Source organism: Phytophthora cinnamomi (genome assembly GCF_018691715.1).
Source record: "Phytophthora cinnamomi strain GKB4 chromosome Unknown Contig30, whole genome shotgun sequence".
In the NCBI taxonomy this organism is placed as follows: domain Eukaryota; phylum Oomycota; class Peronosporomycetes; order Peronosporales; family Peronosporaceae; genus Phytophthora; species Phytophthora cinnamomi.
This window is the reverse complement of record NW_027150963.1, coordinates 485,337-496,680: the sequence shown is the minus strand read 5'-3', so window position 1 is coordinate 496,680 and position 11,344 is coordinate 485,337. Positions and strand designations below refer to the sequence as shown.

Genomic DNA, 11,344 nt, shown 5'->3' with positions numbered 1-11,344 from the left:
GAATGCATTGGGAATGGCACCACCACTAAGCACGGACTCATCTGTACAGAAAGACTCCGAAGCTTGCATGCCTTAGCGCGTCGACAATTATCCATTCGTGCCAGATTTTTTGGGCTGCTTATCGACGAGTACGTAAGAGTGGGGATTCCGCTGCCGGGTCTCGGTTTGCTCCAACCTAAATCAAATGAGATCTGGACGAGCGAAGACCTACGCGGGTGGGTTCGCAACCGACAAACAATACGTTTCAAGAAGTTGAGCCCGCGAGAAGCTCAGCCTGCTGAACGAGCGCTGTGTGCGTGGCGACAGCTTGAGCATTGGGGCAAAACTGAAGTTGGAGCACCTGTACCAGACAACCAAGGGCAGAATTCTGAAACTCCGCCAGAACCCTCGTCGGATACAACATGGCTGGCGGACGTGCACCCGAAGCAATTGGTCACTGAAAGCATGGTTCCCCTGGCACAACCGTATGATCCACCCTTGCCCAAAAGGAGGCGCAAAGCTGCAGGCGAAGAGGAGGATGTCGTGGAGGATATTCCAGTTGCGATGTTCCTCGTAGAATTTTCGCTGGATTCGAGGTCCGAACTGTGTGGATCAACCACTCCCTGTACGTTGTGTTGAACAGCGTTAGCCTGGCGAAGAGAGTTTTGACGATGTTTGTATGATGTGAACAGGGCCGAACGATTCTGGGAGTGGAAACGGCTGAAGATGTTGGCCCGGACCGAGCGAGCAGCACAACGCCAGCGGGCGAAGGACTACATCAAGCACCGGAGAGAGCTCGAAGAGAAAGAGAAAGAAGGAGGAGGAAGAGCTACATCGCCAAGAAAATGCTACCCCGCAGTCAATACTCAAGATCCTCCTGCTGTTACTGAAATCCCCGCCACTACTGATCTAACACTAAATGCTACCACCACTGCTTCAGAGCAGCCATGGCCTGCGCCGAACTCAACATGGCCAGCGAACGAAGCAGCTACAGATCCATACTACAACTACAGCTACTACCCCTCGGCTCCGGCTAACGCTACCGAGACTTGGACGGGGTACGAAGGGTATTCGGCGAGCTATTCAACAGGCTACGACTACGGATACAATAGCGCTACTGCGCCAGAGATTCCCCCCTACTATGGCTGGAGGGACAGCTGGCCTCGTAGACAGCAGTAGCTACTACGGAAATGGAGGCTACGCTGGCGGTGGTGGCAGCAACGAATCCGGCGCCTCGAACTGGTACGGGACCGAGTACAGCGCGTACGACATGTCAGGCTACAGCTCAGCAGCCACAGACTATGGGAACAGTGCCGGTGCTGCGAGCAACGGTGGATGGGGAGCCAACCCGGGATACGACGGCAGCACCTACTACGACGAGACACAGGCGTCAGTCGACCCCAACGCTGCTTGGAACGCAAATGACGGAGACTACAACTACGCGTACAACGGTGCAGAGCAATGGGGACAAGAAGGCTATGCGCAAGACCAGTATCAAGGCTATGATAGCTACGCTAATGCAGCCGACCTGCCGTCAGGGCAGCAACGAAGACGGACGGGTACTACTACAACCCCGACGCATCCAGCGGTGACTATACAGCCCCGCAACCCGCCGTCGCAGCGCAATGGGAAGAAGTGTTCGACCCGGCCACGCAGCAGACGTACTACGTGAACCGCGTCACGAACGAGACGGCCTGGCAGCTGCCTTCGTGACCGAGGGCAAGTTGAAGTGGTCAGATGGCTACAGTCAGTCACTCTTCTGCGTCACTCCAACGCGGTATTCCACGTACGTCACACCAAAAGCGCCAAAATGTCGAGGCCAACCAATTCGCGGCCAGTGCTCCATACGTGTAGCTCTTCACTACGCAAGCAGCAGTCAGAGCCATGGCCCGTAAGAGCAGCGGAGCGCGCAAGGGCCGCGCCGTGAGCGCGCTGGTGCGCGCCGAGGACGCAGCGGAGGAGGAGATCCTGGAGACGCCGGCGCTGAGCTCGGCGGCCGCCGACGCCAGCGACGCCGAGAGCGACGACGAGCAGGACGCGGAGGCCGAGGCGGAGGCCGAGATCGAGCGCCGCCTGGTGGCCGAGGCGCAGGCCGAAGCGGACGCCGCCAAGCGCGAGCAGGGCGTGTACCACCGCGAGGCGCTGCTGGCGCTCGTGGCCGAGTGGGACGCCCAGCCGCTGCCGTGGGTCGAGACGCTGGACACGTGCGCCGTGCCGCTGGAGCTCGAGCGTGCACGACGACCTGAAGCGCGAGGTGGCCTTCTACAACAACACGCTGGCGGCCGTGCGCCTGGCCAAGGACCGGCTCAAGGCGCAGGGCGTGGCCTACAAGCGGCCCGACGACTACTTCGCCGAGATGCTCAAGAGCGACGCGCACATGGCCAAGGTCAAGGACAAGCTCATCTACGAGCAGAAGAAGATCTCGGCCGTAGAGGGCGCAAGTCTGGAAGCGCACCGCAAGGTGGCCAAGGAGATCCAGGCCGAGAAGGTCAAGGAGCGCAACCAGCAGAAGAAGGACACGCTCGAGGCCGTCAAGCAGTGGAAGAAGCGGAAGGGCGCCGACAAGGGCGGCAAGCTCAAGGACGACGACGACGGAGAGCTCGACTCGATCATCGGCGGCAAGCGCAAGCACGCCGGCGCCGACCGCGACGCGGCCAACAAGAAGCCGCGCGTCAACAAGGCGCGCGAGGCCAAGAACGCCAAGTTCGGCTTCGGCGGTAAGCGCCGCCACGCCAAGAGCAACACCAAGGAGAGCACCAACGACATGTCGAGCTTCCCCGGCGCGCGCAAGGCCAGGGCCAGAGCGCAGAGCCACACCCAAAAGAGCGGCAGCGCGCCGGCAAGGCCGCGCGCGCCAGCCAGCGCAACAAGAGTCGGCGGTAAATAGCTGGATGGGCGGTGCGTGGGCGACGCCGAAGCGTATCAGCTTAGTTAGGCAGTAGAGACCCTCACGGTGCGCGTCGGGCTGTGGCTTGCTGCTCCGCTTTAGATGATAAAGAGCTTTATATTTTTTTGTTTCATTCTTTTGGTGCCTGGTGTTCGCTTAGCCTTCTGTCGTTGTTAGTTGTACTGTTCACTGCAGTCAGCTCAGGCAAACAGGTCTGATCACAATTTGGTTTCGTGGACTTCATTATGAAGCAGACACTGCCGTAGATTACTTGGGCGCTAGGATACTATCGATGGACACCTCTCACCTAACTCCCACTCGCTTAAAACGGGATGTTGTTCTGCTGCATGAAGGCCAGCAGCATTTGTCGCTCGTTAGGCGGCAACATGTCCACTTCTGCGGGGTCATGTCGCGCGCAAGCTCGGCGATGGCGTCGAACTGTCCGGCAGGCGCAGCGTTATCGCCAAAACCGCTCGGCTTGGACCGCTTTGACGGGTCATTATCTCCAGACGGCGGCACCTGGCCTTGCTCACCAGGATACGGCCTCTTCGCCAATCGAGGGTCTCTACCTGCACGTCGAGGGTCACGGCTAGCATGCGCCAGGTTACTGCTCGGAGGACCGCTACTTTGCGGCGGGCCAGTCGGAGTTGGCATCAAGCCCGGTTGGGGCTGAGCGTGCATGGGCTGGAGGTAGGAACGGCTCCGGGTCTGCCGGCCATAACAGAGCTTGAGGCTTGGGCGGCCGAGAGGGCCAGATCGTGCACTCCAGCGCGTACCGCCAGATTTCGCCGAAGCTGGTGACGGCACAGGAGCCATCATAGCCGGCTGGACGCCGGGGCGCCACCCGAGGATGCCAGGTCCAGAACCCATCATCGGCGGGCGAGGCGGAGGTGGCATCATCCTACCGGCCATCGGTGGCGGCTGGTGCATCATTGGAGGGGAGCCAGCAGCACCGGTTGCGCCTCTGTCGACGACGGAATGGGGATCTGCAGCGTCTTGAAGCTCTGGACTATCGCGTGCGTGAGGGCCGGATTGGCCATGAGGATGCTCTTGGTGACCTCCGGCTTCTGTCTCGCGTGCTCCTTGAGCTGCACCAGCATGTCGTAGAGCTTGACTGGGCCCAGCCGTGCAATGGCCGACTCGATGGCGTGGATCGCCATCTCGCCCGTCACCATCGTCGGGGCCTCCATCTGCCCCGCCGTTCCTGAAGTTGCTACTGCTGGTTCCTCCGTGGCGGGTGTGGCCGCCATTGTCGTGACGTTTTCTGTCCGCTCCCCAGACTTGTCACCGCCGTCCGCGAAGTCCACGCGCAGGTTGCGGCCGTTGATCTCGTACCCGTTGAGGTTGCGCATGGCGCTCAGCGCCGTGGCTCCGTCCGCATACTCACAGAAGCCGTAGCCCTTGGGCTTGCCGGTCTCTCGGTCGGTCACGAGGCTGCGAGCGACGCAATACAGTAAAACACCAGCAAAGTCAGTGGAACGGTCTCCTCCACCCATCGGCAGCCATTCCGAGGGCGTTAGGAGGCCCCAACGCACCGGAAGTTCACGACGGAGCCAGCCTCGAAGATCTCCTTGAGCATGTCCTCCGTCACATCGTACGGGATGTTTCCGACTGAGAAAGTTTGAATCACAGCACGAAAGTCGCAGAAAGCAGTGTACAGGACAGCAAAAGTGGCATTAGTGGCGAAGGGAGGCAAATTGCGGCCCGGAAAAACGACCAGCGCGTAGCTGGGACACAGAGGAAGAAGATGGCGTGGGGTTGGCGGCGCCCAGGGACGTACCGAAGACGCTGCGCTCCTTGGCGGAGCTCGCGCGCGACTTATTGCTCATTATGGCGCGAGTTTTGAGGCACTGGGATCACGCGCTCTTGAATCCAAGGTGCTGCTCTTATATCATAGTTTTGGCTTACTATCATTATTAAGTGTACTACACGAGATAGCTACTATCTATTCGGATCATACAAGCATGATTTGAGTATGCGCGTTGAAGTTGGCACACGCATCTCGTTGATATAAACCGACTTCTGTTCGACAGTTTAACCGCTTGGTACATGTACTACATGTAGGCAAGTCACAGAGCTTGGCTGTAGACCACCGGCGTCATTAGCAGCGCACGGACGACCAGCCGACTGCGAAACTGACACTGCCACGCTGACAAGTCGGATCCACAGGCCGTGTAAGCATCCCCGCTTCCCGTCTTGGTTTTCGTGGGCGCAGTCTCCGATGGCGATGGCTCTTTTGCAGTCCCGACTCTCAAGAGGTACCGCCGCTCTTATCCGTTTCCCCTCCAGCGGCTGTGCACTCTATCGTAGAGCCCGTCGAGCTCGATGATCTACAAGAGATACCAGCGCTAATAGTGTACCTGGCGAGGCGCTTCGGCTAGGCATTGCACATATCAAGCGGTGTGAAACCATGTTTCTCTAGTTCTGCATGATGTCTCTTCCAAATCGCTTCTACACTCGGGTTCTTCTGCAATAGTTGTGCACCCTTGCACACAGCGAATTTGTTGATGCAGTCCAGGCGAGACTAGAAGCAAACGACCTGAAGGATGAGGCTGTACTGTACCAGCTCCTCCGTATCTAACGACAGTCTGGATTTGGTCGCCGATTGTTGGACCGGGTCCAGCACCGCACGGCTCGCTTTCGTTGATCGACGTCCCGATAATCTAACGCTGCTCAGAAGAGGCGAGCTATGTTCATGCGTCTCGGGTGTACCAGCGAGACGTAAGCAAAATAGAGGGCGGGGCATGTACGGAGGCTTGCTTTGTCCCGTTCCTCTCTTTCACTCATGGATCTGCCCACGGATGGCTCCGGCAACCACAGTGTGCCAGGGACGCTTCCGGCAGTCTGGATTCTCTTATCGACGCGAGCTATGCATCAACACGTCCTCGATCTCAACCACGTCAGACGAGCATGGTCTTGGCGCCGGCAGTATTTTCGATTTGGCGTTGGCGGGGAGTCATGGTTAGACCACAGCCGGTTTTAACGTGTACTGTACGTCGTCGGTTGAATTGATCATCGCCGGGTCAGCCGATCCAAGCAAGAGATTGTCCCTCGACCACGGCGTGAAGTTGGGCTGGCATCAGGATGTCGAGCTCGCACGCCAAGGCTGGTGCGACAAGAAGCAACGTCGTCTTTCAGCTAGGGTACATGCACATCTATCCTCTACTGGTGAATCCAGAGTGACCCACACACGATGGTCGACCGTCGGCAGGTCAGAATTGTGGCGAGCCCACACGCGAAGGCTTCGCGCTTTGTGTTGCGAAGTCTGCGTGAGTAATTCGCCTGCCTGCTCGAGGCGTCAAGCACCTCGGCCGGTGCCCCCCTCCCCAGCAGGAACGTTACTTCACGGTGTTCCTCACCCGAGCCGGACGCCTGCAGCCGGTCGATCCTTGAACCGGAGACAGCGCTACTCGGAGCATTATCATACTGTGGTGCTGGTTACACCAATCGTGCTTTGGGTGTGAAAGCAAAGCGCGGAAGGGATCGCATGACGCCTGCAATCGGGATAGCCCCGTGAAGTGCAGCAGGCAAGGAGAACGAGGACAACAAAGGAGAGGTGGTGGCTGAATGCTGCGTGCACTCCTGCCGCCGGAGGAGGGCTCTGGTTTGATGTGGTTGACCGGCAGCATCGGCGGACAAAAGCAGATCTCGGGTAGCATCCCTGCAACGTATCTCCTCGCAGGTAGCCAGTTCAATATAATCAAACTAAGTACATCAAGATTTTTTACCCGAAATACAAGTTGTAAAATGGTTTCATGTCATGGTATTGGTTATATATACTGTACTGAGACTGTGTGCTGAACTCTTGCCCATCGCAGTTGTCAACTCGTGCTGCTTTGATTGGCGTTTTGCGCGAGTGCAAGTTGTCCTCGCGCGTCCGCTCGAGCTCCATCGTCCCCGCTGGAGGCCGACCATGCGTCTCTTGCATCCTCGTTGCTGCCTTTTTGCAGTTGGTCCACCGTCGCCCGGGCTTTCCTCGCCGCAAAAAAAGCGGCGGCGCCACTCCCCCAGCGCTCGCTCTCTCGGTCTCGGACAGGCCGACGCGTCCTCGACTCATTCTCGGACTGTCACGCTCGCCTGCAACCGCGTTGCTGCGTCGAGTGGCGACCGACACTACTTGTCAGAGCGTGCAAGCTGTTGCGCCCGGCACTTACCTGCACTAGCAGCGCGATGTCGCTCGCGTGGCTCCGCAGCCACGCCCGCAATCGCGACCGCGGCAACTCGCGGAGCCGATCAACAGCCAGCGCCTCGCCGCGCAGCGCGCACCGCCAGTTCGCCGGCGCCGAGGCGTACGCGCCCGCGTGACGTACGACAACTCGTTTGTGGTGGACAGCAGCGTCACGTCCCGAGATGCCAACTGGCTCACGGACGAACAGTACAAGCGCCAGTATCTGCGGCTCGGCTGGGAGGTGGCGCCGATCCGCAAGGACGGCAATTGCCTGTTCCGCGCGCTCAGCGACCAGCTCTACGGCCACGAGCGGCGCCACCTGGAGCTACGCCGCCGGCTCGTGGACTTCATCGACCTCGAGCGCGCCTTCTTCGAGCCTTTCGTCGCCGGCGAGGGCGTCGTCGAGTACTGCGAGAGGCTGCGGGAAGCCGGCGCGTGGGGCGGCCACCCGGAGCTCGTAGCGGCCTCGAGACTGCTGGGCGTCAACATCATAGTGCACACAGGCCCTGTCAAGCGGCTGCGTATCGACACGGACAAGTACGCGCTCACCAAGGAAGGTAAAGGCAAGACCATCAACTTGCTGCTGAAGCACGACCACTACAGCAGTCTCCGCAAGAGGAGAAGCCTCTCGAGCAGCAGCACGGATGCTCCGACATGTGTCTGTGCCGGCGAGTGGTGACTCCCTCGCGAGCCTCGCTCGACTCCCGCGCGTCGCTGGGCGCGCGTCCGTCAGACCTGAGCTTGAGCTTTGTGGACGTGGGGCGGCGCAGCTCTCTCGGCGCGCGCCCTGTAGATATCACGCTGGGACCCGATAAGCGTCCGCGAAGCCTGAAGGGGCGTATGGACGCAAGCCCGTGCCCGATGCCAGCAACAGCGCTGAGAGAAGTTCTGGGCGCAAGAAACACCAGAGGGCCCCGCTCAAGGTCAAGGCCCGAGCGCCCGAGAAGCCTAAGGCTCCAGCTCCCGCCCGCCGGCGCAAGCTGCACCTGCCAAACCGAGAACACCAGCCCCGCTGCACCGAGCAGGCCAAATGCTCCTGCGCCTGCACCGCCGGCCAAGCCGAAGACAGCAGCGCCTGCTCCACCCAGCAAGCCGAAATCCCCAGCACCTGCTCCGCCTAGCAAGCCGAAGTCCCCAGCCCCAGCTCCGCCCGCCAAGTCTCGACCAACGGCACCAGCACCAACTCCAACGCCATCTCCACCGGTCAAGAAGGTCCAGGCACCTGCTCCGGTTGTGCAGACCGTGAAACCCAAGGCAGCTTCTCCTCGAACGAAGCCGAGGGCGCAGATCCCCACTCCCCCGGAGACGCCGAAGAGCCCCGGCGTAGTGCTTTTCCAGCCAGAGTCGTTGAAGCCTGTTGTGAAGCCCAAGGCCCCGCTGGTGGTGCTGTTCGAGCCCGAGAAGACCCCGTGTCAAAGCCGACTTCGTCTCCGGTCTCCAAGAAGGCAACCGTGAACACTGCCACGCCTGCAAAGCCCACGTCGGCCACGGTGCTGGACGTTGAAGTGGAGGAGCCCGAGGCTGTTTCGGTTAAGCCCAGGAACGCCGGTGTCCACCTGCCGCGCCGTGCGGTCTTCAACGGCGGACGGCGTCGTCGATCCAGCGCAGCCGCGTTGGCGTTGATGCAGGAGGTTTCTGCCAGCCTGAACGCTCCTGAGCCCGTAGTTGTGGCTCCTCCTGCTCCTGCTCCTGTGCCGAGCCCTCCGGCCCCGTCGGCCACGCGTTCCGTGGCAATCAAGAAGTCGAGCAAGAAGGTGTTCCACCAGGGTCGCCCCGTGTCGGCTGCGTGCTGAGAGAATTGAACCTCAGCCGTAGCGATCGGAGTCGTGCCTTCCGCGTGTCGAGGTGAAGACTCGCGACAGTGAGGAAGCTTGTAAGATATAGAGATGCATCCGGCTAGGAGAAGTTGGCGCCGGAGCGAAGGAGAGACACAAAGTCTCCGCTTTGTCTTCGATCGAAGAGGACGAGCACCCCATGTCTCGGGACCTATAATGTCAAACAATAGACTGCTGACAAGTGCACTTGCACCACCTGAAACTCCCGCCTTCTAGTCGTACTTGCACAGAGATAATGAGCGGAGACCTTCGTCCAGAGACCAATGGCGACGCGAGCTCTGACGCTGTGACTCGCCTCCTGGGTACCAACACGACGCTGGGTATCATCGCAGGACTGACGTTGGCGAGCCACCACCACCCGGGCGGCGATGAAGCCGACACTCCTGATGCCCTGACGACGCCTGTAGTCGAGACTGCAGGACGATCGCGGCGAAAGAGTGTGGTCGGCGTGCTTGGAGCAGGAACCATCGCGTTTGCCGCCTCCAGTCCAGCCAAGAAGCCGCTGGGATCGCACCCGGCCGTGTTTTCCGTGCAAGCGCCTCGCGAGACCATCCAACGACTGCAGAACCAGAACAAGCTGCTCAAGCAAGAGCTCTCCATTGAAGCAAGAGCTGCTCGAGAACTGCTCGGCCAGGAGAAGCGGAGTCGCGTCGAACAACTCCGATCCACCCTCGCCATGTTCGCGCGGAAGCTGGCCAAGACCCAGCGCCAAGTGGAACGAACGGAGCAGATCATGGTCCGAAAGACTCAAGAACTGGCAGCGTTGAGACTTGCGCTACAGCCTATTCCAGCTCACGAGGCGGCCGCTGCAATTGCTGGCGACGGTGAGGCTGGAACGCCGGGAAAACCCTTAGCCGCCGCTGCAGCCGCCGCTGCGGCGGCAGGAAAGCTTCGCATGGCGGAAAACCGACTGGAGCTCGCACTCGTTCGCAAGAACGAGGTGGACTCCGCAAACAAACATCTACTTGCTCGGGTGGACGCTGCCCGACGAGACCGCACGATTTTCGACGGTATTTACAAGAAACTTGAGCGCGAAGCTAGTGTTTCGAAGGCACGGCATGGACAAGCGAAAGCGGACTTGGCTCGAGCAACCCAAGCTCGTGACGCACTCGCCCGCGAAGTCGCACAACTGCAGGAAGCTGCCGAGCGCGAGCAGTTCGAGTACGAGCACCAGTTTCAAGAACTGAAGCACAGCATCGCGCATTGGCGTCACGAAACGGGAGTGCGCATCGCCGCAAGCGAGCTGCAGAGCTCGGGTGCGGGCTTCGGGGTGTCGGAGCTACTTGATGCGAGCTCAGAGCAAAGCAAAGCGAAGGGTGGTGCTGGGGCACTCTCACGAGTCACGGCGTTGTCGTCTTGGAAAATTGGAGTGGATCGAGCGTTGACGTCGGTGCCTGACAGCCTGGTTGCCAAATATGATCAAGCCTTCGCCGCTATTCGCGAGAGAACGGGGCTGCAGGATGCATCAGCTCTTGCTCGTGACTTGCTCGCTCGCGACGCAGCAAATTTCCAGCGTTTCAAGCGTGTTGAGGAGTTGAGTCGTGAGGAGGTGGCACTTCAAACACAAGTGGCAGCACTCACCGCACAAATCGAGGCCTTCAAGGCTCGCGAGGGCATAGCAAGTCGTGCCTCACAAAAGCAGCAGTGCCGTCGAGTAGAAGCAGCTTTACGCGTGAATCAACAAGCTTGTGACGAGCTGGATGCTGAAATTGAAGAACGTGATGCCGTGCTGGGAAGAATAAAGGCGTCGGTCCACTCCGTGCACAATACGCTAGCACATGCAGCTTCTGGAGCTGCTTCAGGTGGCGCCGCGACCGGAAACGCTACAGCTCTTGGGCAAGGCATTACAGACACCAACGTCATCGAGTACCTACAAGCCATTGAGATGTATACGACAGAGCTATTGCAGAGTAAAGCCAACGGCGAATCAAGCGAGATTTCACCTGCCAAGGCACGGCAATCCCAGGGTCAGAGTCAACCTCAAGCACAAACAAGCACCGATGGTTCGCCGCTTCCAGTCGGACACGGTCCTCCGACACTGCCATCAGATCCACGTCAAAAACTGCATGTGCACGTACCGTCCTTTGGAGGTGTCGATGGAGTAATTGAGCTACCAGCTCAAACCCTCCCGTATTCGTCTTCGATTCCCGGAGTGAGTAGCAACCCGTCGACGCCGAATCCCAAGCGATCAGTGAATAAGCTGCAGCAGCAACAGTCCCGCCGCTTATCCTTCCGGAATTCACTGTCTCAACGTCAGTTTACTAGTGCACTTGCGGCAGCAAGCGCTGGACGTCCGTCAAACTGCGAGGAAATGGCAGCAAATTCTAGGAGAACTGGCAACGACAAGCGGGGCCCCCATCATAACGACGCTAGCGGAGGTGCCGGCGGGGAGGAATTGGGGGAAGAAGAGGAAGACGAACGCGCGCTCACCTACGACGAACTCAAGCGCTTTGCAGCGAAGAGCACGAAAAGCAA

General features: G+C 59.6%; 5 protein-coding genes across 5 annotated transcripts; 4 read left to right on the top strand and 1 right to left on the bottom strand.

Annotated features, from left to right (window-relative positions):
• Positions 1-1,120: 1,120 nt before the first annotated feature.
• IUM83_10302 (uncharacterized protein) lies at positions 1,121-1,692 on the top strand (the record flags this gene model as incomplete). Its single annotated transcript, XM_067934795.1, has 2 exons — positions 1,121-1,538; positions 1,601-1,692. 2 exons carry the CDS (start codon positions 1,121-1,123, stop codon positions 1,690-1,692), a joined length of 510 nt encoding a protein of 169 aa, XP_067793156.1.
• A 171-nt stretch (positions 1,693-1,863) lies between these two features.
• IUM83_10301 (RRNA-processing protein EBP2) lies at positions 1,864-2,866 on the top strand (the record flags this gene model as incomplete). Its single annotated transcript, XM_067934794.1, has 2 exons — positions 1,864-2,141; positions 2,203-2,866. 2 exons carry the CDS (start codon positions 1,864-1,866, stop codon positions 2,864-2,866), a joined length of 942 nt encoding a protein of 313 aa, XP_067793141.1.
• A 929-nt stretch (positions 2,867-3,795) lies between these two features.
• On the bottom strand, positions 3,796-4,695 carry IUM83_10300 (cleavage stimulation factor 64-kda subunit; the record flags this gene model as incomplete). The annotated part of the gene is made up of 3 exons (XM_067934793.1): positions 3,796-4,300; positions 4,402-4,477; positions 4,647-4,695. The coding sequence occupies 3 exons, from the start codon at positions 4,693-4,695 to the stop codon at positions 3,796-3,798; spliced, it is 630 nt and encodes a 209-aa protein (XP_067793181.1).
• Positions 4,696-7,036: 2,341 nt separating this feature from the next.
• IUM83_10299 (OTU ovarian tumor-like cysteine protease) lies at positions 7,037-8,827 on the top strand (the record flags this gene model as incomplete). The annotated part of the gene is made up of 3 exons (XM_067934792.1): positions 7,037-7,155; positions 7,203-7,591; positions 8,400-8,827. 3 exons carry the CDS (start codon positions 7,037-7,039, stop codon positions 8,825-8,827), a joined length of 936 nt encoding a protein of 311 aa, XP_067793094.1.
• Positions 8,828-9,104: 277 nt separating this feature from the next.
• IUM83_10298 (Sepiapterin reductase) lies at positions 9,105-10,974 on the top strand (the record flags this gene model as incomplete). Its single annotated transcript, XM_067934791.1, has 2 exons — positions 9,105-10,756; positions 10,836-10,974. 2 exons carry the CDS (start codon positions 9,105-9,107, stop codon positions 10,972-10,974), a joined length of 1,791 nt encoding a protein of 596 aa, XP_067793093.1.
• Between the last annotated feature and the right edge of the window lie 370 nt (positions 10,975-11,344).